The sequence below is a fragment of the Triticum aestivum genome, chromosome 5D (assembly GCF_018294505.1).
Source record: "Triticum aestivum cultivar Chinese Spring chromosome 5D, IWGSC CS RefSeq v2.1, whole genome shotgun sequence".
Lineage (NCBI taxonomy): Eukaryota > Viridiplantae > Streptophyta > Magnoliopsida > Poales > Poaceae > Triticum > Triticum aestivum.
The window spans coordinates 423,520,931-423,536,697 of NC_057808.1; the positions used below are offsets into that span (position 1 = coordinate 423,520,931).

Consider the following 15,767-nt stretch of genomic DNA (forward strand, 5'->3'; position numbering starts at 1 on the left):
ACTCTCGTCAGTAAAGACAATTGATAGTGTCCTGGACTAGGGAGTGCTAACCACGTCGGTCAGTCAGTCATGGGTCGGGCAGAGGACCCCCAGGCAACCGAAGAATGGGCTATGTCCACCATGGCTCTCGGCGTGCTCAAGATGTAATCCTTCGAAGACTTGGCGCAAACTTCAAGGAATGTTCAAATCATCAATAAGCTTATCCCTAGATGTAACCGACCTACACGTAACCCTAAATACCCGCGGTCCTTATATAAGCCGAAGGGTTTAGTCCATAGGATAGAGAGAGTTTTAGAGACATTCACATACGATCTCAAGGTAGACCACCTTGTACTTTATACCCCATCACTTTAATACAAGCAAAACATGACGTGGGGTTTTACCTCTTCGAGAGGGCCAAAACCTAGGTAAATATCGTGTCCCTCTTTGTCCTGTTACCATCAAGCTAAGATCAATAGCTCGGGACCCTCTACCCGAGACCTCATGAGCTACACAGAAGGCGACCCAACCCTTACCAAGGGTGAGCTTCTCGGTGATCACCCTGGCAGTGACCTTCAATCTCGTGGTAGTGAAATTCGTACCCTATGTGTGTGCCCACGAATCCCTAACTGGAATCGATTCGATCGGTCACAAATCGAAGCCTAACCTTGAATCGAATGTGTGCAATGTATAATCAACGATAAATCGAACACGGTCGCGGGAAATCGAGGGGACAGAGGGCATACCGCCATTGACGCGGAGGGGGGGGGGGGCGGTGAAGCTGGTGGTCACCGTCCAGAGCTTGCCTCCGATGTATGCCCGCTGGTGCTCGCCGTGCAGATATTGTGGTCGTCGCCAGTGAGAGAGAGTGGACAGAGGGGAGAGTGAGCGGTGAGAGGAGGGTGACGAGAGTTAAGGCGCCGCTTCGGGAACCAACACGGCGTCTCCCGCGTGGAGCTGCCTCCACCCACGTGCACCCCCTCTCATCGCTCGGGCTTGGCTTTGAAAATATGATCGATTCGAGCGTGCTTGCATAGCTGGACCCGGAGATGCTTTAAGAAGCGTGCCATGCAGACCCAGTAGCATTTGCACACAACCAAACAGGCCAAAGCCTCCAAAAGTCACAACCAACGGGCCTGGTTGAGGTTGTTGCATGTAACCAAACAGGCCATAAATGACTACATGTGAGCTTGTTTTCTTTCTAAATCAGATACCACATTTTGAATAATTCTAAAAAAATTATCTACATGGCTCGTCTGCTATTGGCACTGGCAGTGTTGCAGAGTGTAAACAGAAGTTACTGAACGTCATTAAAAAGCAGCTGCAAATACTAACTTCTGTGCCGGTGAAAGGAAAACAAAGTTTTCATTCACTGATTTTAGTCCAAAATATCCACTCCATGCAGCCGTTCCAAAATTATACTGTATTTGTTATAAACCGGAGGACAATATACAGTTGGATATATACTTGCCGAATAAGACCATGCTGGGACGAATTCCCTCAATGTTATGTACATAACGAAATGAATATTTGGTATCTACCTATCAAAGAATTACTACTTATCTCGTTACTCGAAATCGAAAGAATAGGAAATTAGGCCTCTACTCTACCAAGTCTACCACACGAGAGCTTCACTTCAGAATGTCCGTGTTGAGTCAGACACTTGGACGGTCGGTGGTTGGTTCAGACGACTCAAGCAAGGCTTCCCCTTGCTGTCGGTGTCCACCAGTATCGTGTCGCCAGGCTTGTACTCGCCGAAAAGAATCGCTTCGCTGATGACATCCTCCATCAGTTGGGTGATGGCTCTCCTCAGCGGCCGCGCGCCGTAGTTCTTGTCGTAGCCTTCTCGGCAGATCAGCTCCTTCATCGCGTCGGAGACCTCCAGGCCGATCCCGACGGCCAAGAGCTTACCCTTCAGTTCCTCTAGGAGGATATCGAGAATTGCTAGCATCTGCAAGTGTTTCAAGGAGAGCATTAGTGCCTGATGTGGTTGAAGTTCACCATGTCATGTACGAATTCAGAACAAAGAGGTAAGTGAGAGACAGACCTGAGTCTGTTCCAGAGGACGGAACACAACCGTCTCATCGATTCTGTTGAGCAATTCTGGACGGAAGAATCCCTTCAGCTCTTCCATCACGAGGGATTTCACCGCGACATATCGGCTTGATTCGGTGTCATCTGTTGAGAAACCCATGCTCCGTCGTCCGTTTGAAATTGATGTAGAACCAACGTTTGATGTCATGACAATCAATGTATTCTTGAACGAAACTCTGCGACCCTGTAATCCACAGAAGGGTTTTTCAGCATTCAAAGAGACCCATGAACTAGCTAAGATAAAAGCTATGGAACAGCAAGTCTACTACTGCATCTGGATTTGTGTGCTATGCACATCTAACTTCATTGGGAGGTTTAGGATTTACTGAAGTAAGTTCCATCCTAGAATTGCGCAAGAACAAGTCACTAAACTTGAAGTTATGGAACAGTTTGAATGGCTAGAAAAGGAAATAGATGAGCATGGCTGACCAACTTTTAGCATAAAATCTGCAGGGACAAGTTTTACTGTTCAACCTCTAAAAGAATACATTGTTTCCATTTTATGTTTGTACATAAAACAACAGCGGTTGCACATATATTATAAGATATGCTGGTTAAGTACCTGTGAGTCTGCCAGATGACCGTCTTCAAAAATTTGGAGAAGGATATTGAAAATATCAGGGTGAGCTTTCTCTATCTCATCAAGCAGTACCACGGTGAATGGTTTTCTCCTGACTGCTTCTGTCAAAGTACCAGTTTCACCATATCCAATGTACCCTGGAGGAGAGCCTATCAGTTTGCTCACTGTGTGCCTCTCCATGTATTCACTCATGTCTAGTCTAAGCATAGCAGATTCCTGTTCAAAAAGAACAAAGACATCTCGTCAAGCCACATCCTTTGGAACATATCAAAACATCGGTGACATGACATGAAAACAGGATGATCAGGACATGATTGTGTGACTTACCGATCCAAAGTAGCTCGCCGCAAGAGCTTTGGTAAGCTCGGTTTTACCAACCCCTGTAGGACCACAAAAGAGCATCGTAGCTATAGGTCTGTCAGGGTCACTGAGGCCTACACGTGATCTCTTCACTGCCCGCGATATCGCCGCAACAGCGTCATCTTGACCAATAACACGCTTTCTAAGCTCATCATCCAGTCCTACTAAGATCTTTTTATCATCAGCAGTCAGCTGCTGGACTGGAATACCCGACCATAATGAGGCGACTCTTGCAATTTCTTCTGTTCCAACTACAATAGGCCTGCATGTTTTTACATTAAGTTCCATGCTGAGAAGATATGTAGGGAATAGAGATTACTGTGTGACAGGTTGACAAGAGAGAACTTACTCCTCAATTGTTGACTCAGCCTTATCCTGATGTGGCCCTTCAGTGTTAACACTCGCATTCTGTTGCTTATTCTCATTCGGAGAATATTTCATCTTGTTAGATAACACCTGAGTAATGAAGGACATGAAAATGTTAAATATCATCAGACGGATTTTTTCTTCCAACAATATAACCAGTGCAAGATATCTACCACTTCATGCATGGCCTGGACAGCTTTTATCTCCTGCCAGTATTCATCCGGCTCCTTTAAGAGAACGGAAGACTGTCCCTCCTTCTTCTTTTGATATGATTCAATTCGAGCTCTACTGCCAGCTTCGTCAATAAGATCAATAGCCTTATCAGGAAGCTGTCTGTCTGGGATATATCTTGCTGACAAATAAACTGCTGCATTGATGGCTTCTAGAGTGAATTTGCATTTATGATAAGTTTCATAATTCTCACGGAGACCAAGTAATATTTTCACAGCATCTTCCTGCATTATATTATAAGGATGGTTAAGAAACAAACATATGCATACTAAACTTCCAAAGGAAAATATCTTTACCTGGCTAGGCTCATCTACAAATACTGGCTGGAACCTGCGGTTCAAAGCCTTATCCTTCTCAAAATGCATCCGGTGCTCATCTAAAGTTGTAGCTGCAATGCACTGGAAATAAATATTGCCCATAAGATAACGATATATGACTAATATATACTCCTTCTGTTTAACATTTAAGGTGGAGTATTTTTTTCAAAAGTAACATTTATATATTTGACCAAGTTTATAAGAAAGAAACATCTACATCCTATTTTTTTATAAACGTGGTCAAATATAGAAAAGTTTGACTTATGAAAAAATTAATACACCTTGTATTTTGAAACCAGGGAGTGTACCACTAAGAAGCAGGATGAACTTTTACCTGCAGTTCACCTCTGGCAAGCGGGGGCTTCAGTAGATTGCTAATATCAAGGCCAGCACCCTTACCCTTTCCAGCAGTTCCAGATCCAACAAGATTGTGAACCTCATCGATGAAAAGAATAACATCACCTGCAGCGAAACAAACAATCATTAGTATTTATGACCAAGTGCAGAATATTAAAATATGATAACATTTTAGATTGCATTACGATCGAACTGACCTGCTTCACGGACTTCACGAATTAAACTAGTGATCCTGGACTCCAGTTCGCCCCTCTCTTTTGCGCCAGCAATAAGCAGGCCAATGTCTAGTGACATTATACGCTTTGCCTGCATGATTTAAGTTGGGAATACTATTGATGTTCTTGCAAGAGAATTTCATAAATGCAGAAACCTGTCTGTATCCATCACTCGCAATTCAAGCTTACCACGAGGAAAATGGGGACATCTCCATTTGCAATCCGAAGAGCCAAACCTTCGGCGATCGCGGTTTTACCAACACCAGCCTCACCCAAAAGGATGGGATTGTTCTTTGTTCGCCGGCATATTATCTGAACCACCCTTTCAATCTCCTCCTCACGGCCAATAATAGGGTCAATAAACCCTCCACTGGCTTGTGTGGTCAAATCTAGACAAAACTGATCCAACGCACCTTTATCTGAAACAGAGATCCCATGGCTTGTATTAGAATAATAATAATAATAATAATAATAATAATAATAATAATAATAGGCTTCAATACATGCAAATAGGTGACTTGTTTTTTGTTTAACACTCGAATAGTTGACTACTGACCTTTCTTTTTACTCAAGGATTTGCTGAAGGCAGATCTTCCAGCTCCAGCTCCAGCGGGTGCTTTCTCGGGCACTTTGAGAGAAGATGCTCCTGCGAGATCTCTGCCATCTTTTGCAAGCTCTTCATGGAGTCGGGTGACTGCAACTGACGCTAGCTGACTCGGATCCGCTCCCAAGCTACAACAGTTAAGTGTTAATTTTTTTTCCACAAGTCTGATCGATGATGGCGAAAAAATAATCCCTACGTGATCTTACGAATGAGTATAATCGCTTACTTCCCGCGGACCACGTTTTGGTTTTATGTTAACTTATGTGTCTAGTATTACTATTTGTACAGTTATTATGGGTCATAATTTGAAGTAGTATCTCGTGCTCAGCTCACAAGGGAAGATGAACTCAGTATATGATAAATCGATTGGCTATAAACATGATTATTTGATCAGTACTGGTGGATGGCAGCACAATGAATGAATAATTGGTGGTGAAATATAAATAAATAAATAACGAAAGGGGAATTCCTGGATACTGAACATAACTGGAGTACCTACCTTCTGAGGAGATTGTTGGTGGTGGGATCGTCGAGCGTGAAGAGCGCGATGGCGAGGTGCTCGGGGGAGATGAAGCTGCAGCCCATGTTCCTGGACAGCTCGACGGCGACCTCGAAGACGCGCCTGCAGCCCCCGTCGAAGGGCACGTCGGTGTCGAGCCCGCCCGCCTTCTGGGCGGCGGCGGCGCCGATGAGGCCCCGGCACTCCTCGCGCGCGCGCTCGACGGTGATCCCGGAGGAGAGGAAGCCCCCGGCGGAGCGGTCCTCGGCGACGAGGCCGAGCAGCAGGTGGCGCGGCGCCACGGCGCCCTCCCCGAGCCCCCGGGCCTCCTTCTGGGAGTGCACCACCGCCTTGACGGCCCGCTCCGTGAAGCGCTCGAAGACGGCCCGGGTCACCCCGCGGCGCGCGGGCCGCGAGGCCGTGGCCGGGCGCGGCGGGCGCGCCAGCGCCAGCACGGCCGCCCTGCGGATCCCTCCTCCCGCCGCCGCGCCCCGGTGCCGCGCGTACGCGGCCGCCGGCGCCGGCGCGGCGAAGCGGCCCCCGGCGAGGAGGGAGGACGAGGTGGAGCAGCAGCACACCTCCATGGTGGGAATCACCGCAGCAACTACTAGCACCGTGGTATAACTGACAGACCCCGGATGAGATGAAATGAAAAAATAATGGCTAGTGTTATGCTAACGTAATCGAACCACTCTCGCGTGTACGCAACTGTATCAGTAGTAGTAGTATCTACGTGTGTGTATCTACTGGGCGAGAGCTTTTGCTGGGTGAGCGAACGAATGAATGGGTGCTGCTGCAGCTGCGGGAAGATGGCGTATAAAAGTACCGCTGGGAAGACGAAGGAAGCACGCAAGGAAACGAGGCCTCGCCTCGGTGGAGGTGAGAAGAACGATCAGGAACTGTGCGTCGTGTGCCCGCCGGGGCGAGGAAAGGGACGGCGGTTTTGGTTTCACCTGCGCGTTGCGTGGAGGACTCGAGGCGAGCCCTCCAGTTCGGTTGTACCGCACGCAACCGCCCGCCGTGGAGGACCCAGCGCGGTCAAAACGGCCGCCGCGGCTGGTGGGTGTCGTGTCGTGTGGATCGCCGGGTGCCGCGCGGGCGGATGGGATGGGATGGTTTGGCCGCTGTTTCGGCCGTTTCCGGGCCGGCGAGGCGTGCCGTGCCGTGCGAGGCCGCACGCATGCGGCTCCAGGCCTTCAGCTCACGTGGACGGAAAGGGGATCGTCGCTTCGTTTCCTTGCACGCTTGGGCACGTATGCTGCGTGTTGGGGCGGGACGCCGACGCCGGCCGGCGGGCTCGTGCGAGGCAACGCGTGCGTGACGCTCGTCCTCTTGTCTTCTGCCTGCCTTGCCGCCTTTCTTCTTCCTCTTCAACACACCGGCCATCAACGTCGACGACTGGGGTGGGTTCCGACTTCCGGGGGAGATCCAGATCCGCGGGAGGTTCCGGTTCGGGCTTCCTGCCACCGACCTCTGTCGTCGCTAGGCGGACGTGGCCGAGACATGCTTCCGGTGGCTCTCCTGCCGCCCCTGCTCTCTTGCTCACGACGTCAGGACGGCCGATGCACGCCATGACGCCAAGCAGCAAACAGTAAACGTCCGCCCGTGCTCGCCCGCAGACAATGCCGACCGAACACTTATTTATTCTCGGGACACAACCTCATCCCATATGCAAACCATAGTATTCATGCAAATATATGCACCTCCATCATATAGCACAAAATCCATCATTAAATCAACAATTCAACAAAACAAAATGAACCATAATTCAACACATGCCAAAATAAAATTCAACAATTCATACATAAATATTTCCTCCGTCCCATAATATAAGAACATTTTTTGAACTAACATAGTCTGCAAAACGTTCTTATATTATGAGACAAAAGGAGTAGTTGATACACAAGCGAATCAGATGCTTCTATTATTTCGTTCGTTGATCATCTTCTTCATGTTCATCAACCACTTCTTGCTTTTGTCATCCAAGAGGCTAGTGTCCTGCAACATAATCCTCGACTCCTCTGTTTCTCTCAAAGCCTCAATTTCTCCCTCTCTCTCTCAAGCACAATTCCTTGCATTGTCGCCTCCTTTTTAAGCTACAATTTTGCACATTTCCCTTGCTTCAAGAGTCTCTCTCTCTCAATGTTCAACTTATTTTTCATCTCTCCCGGTCGAACTCCATCCTCTGCACATCCATGAAAAGTTTGCACATATCCTCATGCAACATCGTGTTGCCCGACATATAGCACAAATCTCTATCTAATAATAAAAGAGCTATTGCTTCTAGCGGTACATCATCAAAATTGCGCTCAAAGTTGCAATATTACACCAAATGTCACCTAGAAGTGAAAAACGGTTCGGTTTACTATATCAACCGTCGTCTCATATAAAGCTACCCCCTTGAATATCACATGCACACGCTGTTGGGGAACGTTGCATGGAAAACAAAAAAATTCTAGGCACACGCAAGATCTATCCATGGAGATGCATAGCTACGAGAGGGGGAGAGCATCTACATACCCTTGTAGATCGCTAAGCGGAAGTGTTTATCAACGCGGTTGATGTAGTCGTACACCTTCACGATCCGTCCTGATCAAGTACCGAACGTACGACACCTCCGCATTCAGCACACGTTCAGCTCGATGACGTCCTCGCCTTTTTGATCCAGCAAGAGGGGCGAAGTAGTAGATGAGTTCCGGCAGCACGACGGCGTGGTGATGGTGGTGGTGAAGAACAATCTCTGCAGGGCTTCACCAAGCACAACGGAAACTGTGACAGAGGATAAACTAGAGGGGCGGGGTTGCTGGCACACGGCTTGGTCAATCTTGATGTGTTTTGGGTGCTAGCCCTGCTCCTCTATTTATATGTTGAGCCCCGGGGTCGTTTTTTGGAGAAAGAGCCTCCTCAAAGTCGGTTTAGCCCGCAAGGTAAGAGTCCTTCTCGGACTCCAGGACCAGACGCCAGAGTCCTCGGCGTCTGGCCCCAAACGCCAGGGTCCTTGGCGTCTGGCCCCTAGCATCTGCCCCGTGGGCTTTACCCCTTGGCCCAAATAAAGTGTTCCCATACCAGAACATTTCGGGAAACATCTGAAACCCCTTCCGGAGACCAAACACTATTATCCCATATATCAATCTTTCCCTCCGGACCATTCTGGAGCTCCCCGTCATGTCCGTGATCTCATCCGGGACTCCGAACAACATTCGGTCGCCAACATACATAACTCATATAATACTATATCGTCAACGAACGTTAAGCATGCGGACCCTACGGGTTCGAGAATGATGTAGACATGACCGAGACGCTTCTCCGGTCAATGACCAATAGCGGGACCTGGATGCCCATATTGGTTCCTACATATTCTACGAAGATCTTTATCGGTCGAACCTTTATGACAACATACGCATTTCCCTTTGTCTGTCGGTATGTTACTTGCCTGAGATTCGATCGTTGGTATCTCCATACCTAGTTCAATCTCTCGTTACCGGCAAGTCTCTTTACTCGTTCCATAATACATCAGCTCGTAACTAAATCTTTAGTCACTTTGCTTCCAAGGTTCTTGTGATGTTGTATTACCGAGAGAGCCCAAAGATACCTCTCCATCAAACAGAGTGACAAATCCCAATCTCGATTCACGCCAACTTAGTAGACACCTTCGGAGATACCTATAGAGCATCTTTATGATCACCCCATTACGTTGTGATGTTTGATAGCACACAAGGTATTCCTCCGGTATCCGAAAGTTTCATGATCTCATGGTCAAAGGAATACGTATTTGATATTAAGAAAGCAGTAGCAATAAACTGAATGATCATATGCTATGCTAACGGATGGGTCTTGTCCATCACATCATTCTCCTAATGATGTGATCCCGTTATCAAATGACAACTCATGTCTATGGTCAGGAAACCTTAACCATCTTTTGATCAAAGAGCTAGTCTAGTAGAGACATACTAGGGACTTGGTATTTGCTTATGTATTCACACATGTATTTAAGTTTCCAATCAATACAATTCTAGCATGAATAATAAACCTTTATCATGATTAAGGAAATATAATAATAACCACTTTATTATTGCCTTTAGGGCATATTTCCAACAGTCTCCCACTTGCACTAGAGTCAATAATCTAGATTACATAGTAATGAATCTAACACCCATGGAGTCTTGGTGCTGATCATGTTTTGCCCGCGGAAGAGGTTTAGTTGACGGGTCTACCACATTCAGATCCGTATGTATTTTGCAAATTTCTATGTCTCCATCCTTGACCTTTTCACGAATGGAGTTGAAGCGTCTTTTCATGTGTTTGGTTCTCTTGTGAAACATGGATTCCTTCGCTAAGGCAATTGCTTCAGTGTTCTCACAAAAGATTGTCATTGGACCTGATGCACTAGGTATAACACCCAGATCGGATATGAACTCCTTCATGCGCCGCTTCCGACGCAGCTATGTACTCCGCTTCACACGTAGATCCCGCCACGACGCTTTATTTGGAACTGCACCAACCAACAACTCCACCATTCAATATAAATATTGTTGACACCACATAGTCAAAAACATAATTAAGAAAGCCTCAAATGAAAAAGTGCTCAAAGTGAGAAAGTTCTGTATCGTCAAAAGGATAAACTCTGATATTTGGGCCATAGCCATTTGATCTCATTTCTAAAGCCGAAGTTGTGTTCGAAATACTGAGATTTTGTGTCCAGAATACTGTTTGGCTGATTACGCCCCCGAGACGGCCTGATATGGAAAACTGATCTACACGAATTGTCTTCGTCTCCTCGAAAAGATCAATTTTGATATAAAAATCGTATCAATCCGAGATTGTATGTAAAAGTTACAGCCACCTGAGTGCAGACGGGGCAAAAGTGGTGCGCCCCATCAGACACGGTGTCTGATGGTAGCGTGAGTAACAGTCAGTTTTGCATGAGCGATTCAGCCGTGAAGATGGCCACGAATCGAAAAACTTTCAACATGAAAGTTGTCCGCCTCGTCGAACGGTCATATTTGCTTTTGGCTCATCTTCATCCGAGGTCGTTTGTGGCCTGTGGACCTAAAAATCGAACTGATGTTCAAGACTTCCCTAAATCCGAGTTCGGTTAATTTTGGAAAGATATGGACGTGATTTGGAGTCCTTTTTGAAAGAACATGTGGTGCCCCCATGTGTGGTTTTGGTAATTGACGACAATCTCTATGGACTAATGGTTGCCTTGAGTTATATTTGAAGGTTTTGTCCATAGGCTTTTCTTGGAGTACATGTGTTGGTTTCAAGGAGAGTTTGTGTTGACCAATGTGCTATTAAGGAATTCTCCAAAGATTGGTCACGTGAGAGTTGAGCTTATTGCAAGCATGTCTTGAAGAAGAAGATTGTGTGATCATTCATGTTTACCTTCAAGATATCATCCAAATGAAGAGAGTTGGAAAGATTCTAGGTTGATCAAGACTAAGTCAAGAGTGAATCAAGTTGATCAACTCACAAAGAGTTTGTGTTGACCAAGGTGCTATTAAGGAATTATCCAAAGATTGGTCATGTGAGAGTTGAGCTTATTGCAAGCATGTCTTGAAGAAGAAGATTGTGTGATCATTCATGTTTACCTTCAAGACATCATCCAAATGAAGAGAGTTGGAAAGATTCTAGGTTGATCAAGACTAAGTCAAGAGTGAATCAAGTTGATCAACTCACAAAGCGTAGAAGATGTACCGAGAGGGATCAAGTGATCCCATGGTATGGTAAGCATTGTCCATTGTGCTTTGTGTACTAACCCATGGTCTATGTGAGAGTTCTATGTGGGGTTAGGTACGTGTTCATGGGCTTGCATCAAGAGGAAGATATCACTCAACCCATGGAGAGGATGACATCAAGTGGTGATCGTCATCAAGATTGCCGTGTGCAAGTTCAAGTGGAGCATCACGAAGAGATCAAGTGCTTGAAGCTTGCCGTCCATTGTGGTGACAATGGACTTGTGAAGATGTGCCGAAGAGTGGCTCACCCATAGTGGACTATGGGGGAGTAATCATCTAGTCTTCATCGAGCCAACGCAATCAAGAAAGGTGGTCCAACTTGAGGGTGTCAAGATCGTCATCATCTAGCTCAAGTGGACCACGTGCAAGGCAAAGGTTTTCCCTTGATAGGTTTTCTATTTTACCGGTCTCATGGTGGTAGTTGGGAGACCGGGTTATAGGATCGATAGCCGTACTATCAAGGGGGGCTCTCAAGTGAGTAGCTTGATCGTATCGTTCATCGAGAGCTCAAACCATTGCATCCTTGCATCATGTTTCTTGGTTCTTGTTTGGTTCTCTTTGTGAGTCTTAGATCTTATGGTCATCTTGATGACAAGCTTGAGTTCATCGAAAACGGAGTTTGCATGCGTCTTCTATGATGTTTTCGATGTTGGAGGTTTTACCGGTCTTATCCGAGGAAGGGTTCTCACCATTTTCTTTTGGGCCTTTTCTCATTTGCTTCTTATTGGTATTTCTATCAAGATTGTGTTAGCCCTTATCGCTAGCTTTCCAACAAACTTGGTTTCGTCGAATTCGGAGTCCGTTTGCAAAAGTTGTGTCAGTTTTGGTGTCCTTTAAAGGGGCTGCTGCGGATGTAATTTTTTAGTACCGCTCTTGGGAGCGGTACTACCGCGGCTCCTGAGCGGTAGTATCGCTCCAGAGCTGTACTACCGCGGCTCCTGAGCGGTAGTACCGCTCCGGACCAAAATCTCGTGTTTTGCTCAGCGGAAGTAGGCACGGAAGTATTTTTTTTGTACCGCTCGCAAGCAGTAGTACTGCTACCACTTGCGGTAGTACCGTGAGGTCGAGCGGTAGTACCGTGGGGACGAGCGGTAGTACCGCTCCGGCGGTTCTACTGGCCTTTTGCCTCCTCGCTATTGTTTTTCAAAGGGGTACTACCGCCCTAGCGGTAGTACCGCTCCTTGGAGCGGTAGTACCGCTCTGTGCGGGCTGTGAGCATAACGGTTGGATTTTTCCCCACCTATAAAAGGGGGTCTTCTTCCCCATTGAACCTTATCCTTTGAGCTTGTGTTCTTCCCCCATTGTTGACCTTCTTCGAGCTTGCTAACTCTCAATCCCTCCATGGATTCTTGCTAGTTTTTGAGGGAAAAGAGAGAGGTGATCTAGATCCACATTTCCACCAATCACTTTCTCCTCTATGTGAGGGGAACCCCTTGGATCTAGATCTTGGAGTTCTTGGTGTTCTCCTTCTTGTTCTTCCTCTCATTTTCCTCCCTAGCATTAGTTGCTTCGGTGGGATTTGAGATAGAAGGACTTGGGCACTACGTGTGCCCTTGCCATTGCATTTGGTGCATCGGTTTGAGTTTTCCACGGTGATACGTGGAAGTTACAAGTTGAGAAGCTTATTACTCTTGGGTGCTTGGTACCCTTGAGCTTGTTCCTCTTGGGTGCTTGAGCGCCCTAGACGGTTGGTGGTGTTCGGAGCTCAATCATTGTGGTGTAAAGCTCCGGGCAAGCGTCGGGGTCTCCAATTAGGTTGTGGAGATCGCCCCGAGCAATTTGACGGGTTCCGGTGATCGCCCCCAAGGGTTGCCAAAGTGTACGGGTTCGGTGACCGCCCCAAGGGTTGCCATTTGTATGGGTTCGGTGACCGCCCTCAAGGGTCCCTTAGTGGAATCACGGCATCTTGCATTGTGCGAGGGCGTGAGGAGATTACGGTGGCCCTAGTGGCTTCTTGGGGAGCATTGTGCCTCCACACCGCTCCAAACGGAGATTAGCATCCGCAAGGGTGTGAACTTCGGGATACATCGTCTCCGCGTGCCTCGGTTATCTCTTACCCGAGCCCTTTACTTATGCACTTTACTTTGTGATAGCCATATTGTTTCTTGTCATATATCTTGCTATCACCTAAGTAGGTTTTCTTGCTTAGCATAAGTTGTTGGTGCACATAGGTGAGCCTAGTTGTTGTAGGTTTTGTGCTTGACAAATTAACCGCTAGGTTTATTCCGCATTTGTTCAAGCCTCAACCGTAATTATTTTAAAGCGCCTATTCACCCCCCTCTAGGCGACATCGACGATCTTTCAATTGGTATCAGAGCCTCGTCTCTCTTTATAGGGCTTAACCGCCTAGAGAGTAAGGATGTCGACTAGGGGTTTAGGATTCTCTGACACTCTTAGTTTGGATGGCACAAATTTTGATGCTTGGGTTATTCGCATGCTTAATCTCTTTAGGGTCATGGACCCAAAGAGCGAATTGTAGATATGGGTTTTTCTCCTCCAAAGGATCCACAAAGATTATCTTTAGAGGATGAGAAAAACTCTTATCTCAATGCTCAAGCTTCTAATGTGCTTTTTGATGCTTTGAGCAATGTAGTTATATTTCAACTCATGCCGTTTCGGGATGCTCATGAGTTGTGGACAAAGGTTCAAGACAAATATGGCGTGTCCGAGATTTGTGGAGATGATTGTCCTCCTTCCACCTCCGGTCGTATAGTATTCTCAACTTCTTCTACTTCACCTACATGTGGTTTGCCACAAGGTAATGATATGGTGAGTAGTGGTGTTCATTGCAATGCTTATAGTGAGCTTATTTTTGATGATCCTTCATCACTTTATTATTGCAATGCTTCACCTTTGGACTTTAACACTTCGAGCACTCTAAATGTTTCACATGCTTGTGTTAAAAGTTCTTGCATATCTTGTAGAAATTGCTTGCTCAAATCTCATGATGATATGCTTGCTATGTCTTGTTGCCATGATAAAAATGTATCTATTTCCTCGAGTTGTTGTGCTAACAATGTAGAGGAAACCCAACACTCCATGGAACAAGATGTGGTCTTGAACGGTGCTTCAAGGGATCCTACATCATCATCGATTGCTTTTTGCCTTATGGCCAAGGCTTCAAAGGTATCTCCCACTTTGAATCCCAATATATCTTGTGATAATATTGATGATGGCAAGAGTGATGATGATGTCGATTATGATGAAGAGAATGATGATGTTACCTCCTTAAAAGTTAAGGGGGAAATAATTTTTAAAGCTCTTCTTAAGAATAAAATTGCTCGTTCCAACTTCATGGAAATCATGTCTATTGCTATTGAGGGCAAGAAATATATTGATGAGTTGGAATCTCGTCTTGAGGAGCATGAGGTCACCATTGATAAAATGGAAGGTCATGAGCGTGATTACGCTAATGAGATTGCGGACCTCTCTCAAGCTCTTGAACTTGAACAAACCACCAAGGAATCTCTTGAGGAGACTTTTGCTCTAGAGTTATCTAGAGTGAAGGAATCTCATGATAGAGCTCTTGAGGTGGCCAATGTTTTTGAAACTAAAAATGCTAAGCTTGAAGTTGCTCATGCTAGACTCCTTGAGGATTTTGAGCACCTCGAAAATGGCTCAAGGGTCGTCAAGGGTGAGTTCATCAAACTCACCGAGTCTCATGCTCAACTTGAAGCTTCTTATTTAAAAGAGCTTGCCAAGTTGCCTTCTCCTCTTGTTGTCAATGATGATGCTTGTGCTACTAACTCTATTTCTTGTGAAGCATCCATTTTAAAGGAGAATGTTGAGCTAAGGGCTCAACTTGAGTTGCTATCTAGCAATTATGGGAAATTGGAAGAAAGTCATGAAAAGCTTTCTAGCTCTCATGATGATCTTCTTGTATCCCATAATGTGCTAAAAATATCTCATGAGTCTATGATTGCTAAGGTAACATCTAGTGAGACTCATGTGGACATTAGCACTACTTTTAGTCAAAATGCTATATTGCCTTGTGCTAGTCCTCGTAATTCGTCTATGCATAACATTGGTACATCTTGTGATGAATTGCTTTCCTTGCCTTGTTGCTCCAATGATGAAGCTTATACTTCCTCTAGTACTTGTGTTGAGACTAACCATGTAGAGGAAACCAAAGAGCTCAAGGCCCAAGTCACTTCTTTGAAGAAAGACTTGGAAAAGTGTCATGAAGGGAAATCCACACTCAACAATATCTTGAGTGTGCAAAAATCCCCCAATGACAAAGGTGGACTTGGATTCAACTCCAACAAGAAGAAGAAGTCCAAGATGAACAAGAAGAAGGGCCAAGAACACGTCAAGAATTTGGCCAAGATTATTTGCTTCAAGTGCAAAATTGAAGGGCACCATGTTAGATCTTGCCCATTGAAGAAGAAGGCCATTAGTGACAAGCAACAAGGGAAGCGGCTACAAGT

General features: G+C 46.0%; 1 protein-coding gene across 1 annotated transcript; it reads right to left on the reverse strand.

Moving 5' to 3' along the window:
• Positions 1 to 1,387: 1,387 nt before the first annotated feature.
• Positions 1,388 to 6,396, reverse strand: LOC123122316 (chaperone protein ClpD1, chloroplastic). Its single transcript, XM_044542506.1, has 12 exons — positions 5,603 to 6,396; positions 5,056 to 5,231; positions 4,689 to 4,918; positions 4,482 to 4,590; positions 4,262 to 4,389; positions 3,907 to 4,008; positions 3,553 to 3,834; positions 3,363 to 3,469; positions 2,981 to 3,275; positions 2,636 to 2,869; positions 2,027 to 2,257; positions 1,388 to 1,930 (listed from the first exon to the last, which is right to left on the reverse strand). The coding sequence occupies exons 1-12, from the start codon at positions 6,184 to 6,186 to the stop codon at positions 1,616 to 1,618; spliced, it is 2,793 nt and encodes a 930-aa protein (XP_044398441.1). The 5' UTR covers positions 6,187 to 6,396; the 3' UTR covers positions 1,388 to 1,615.
• Positions 6,397 to 15,767: the final 9,371 nt, after the last annotated feature.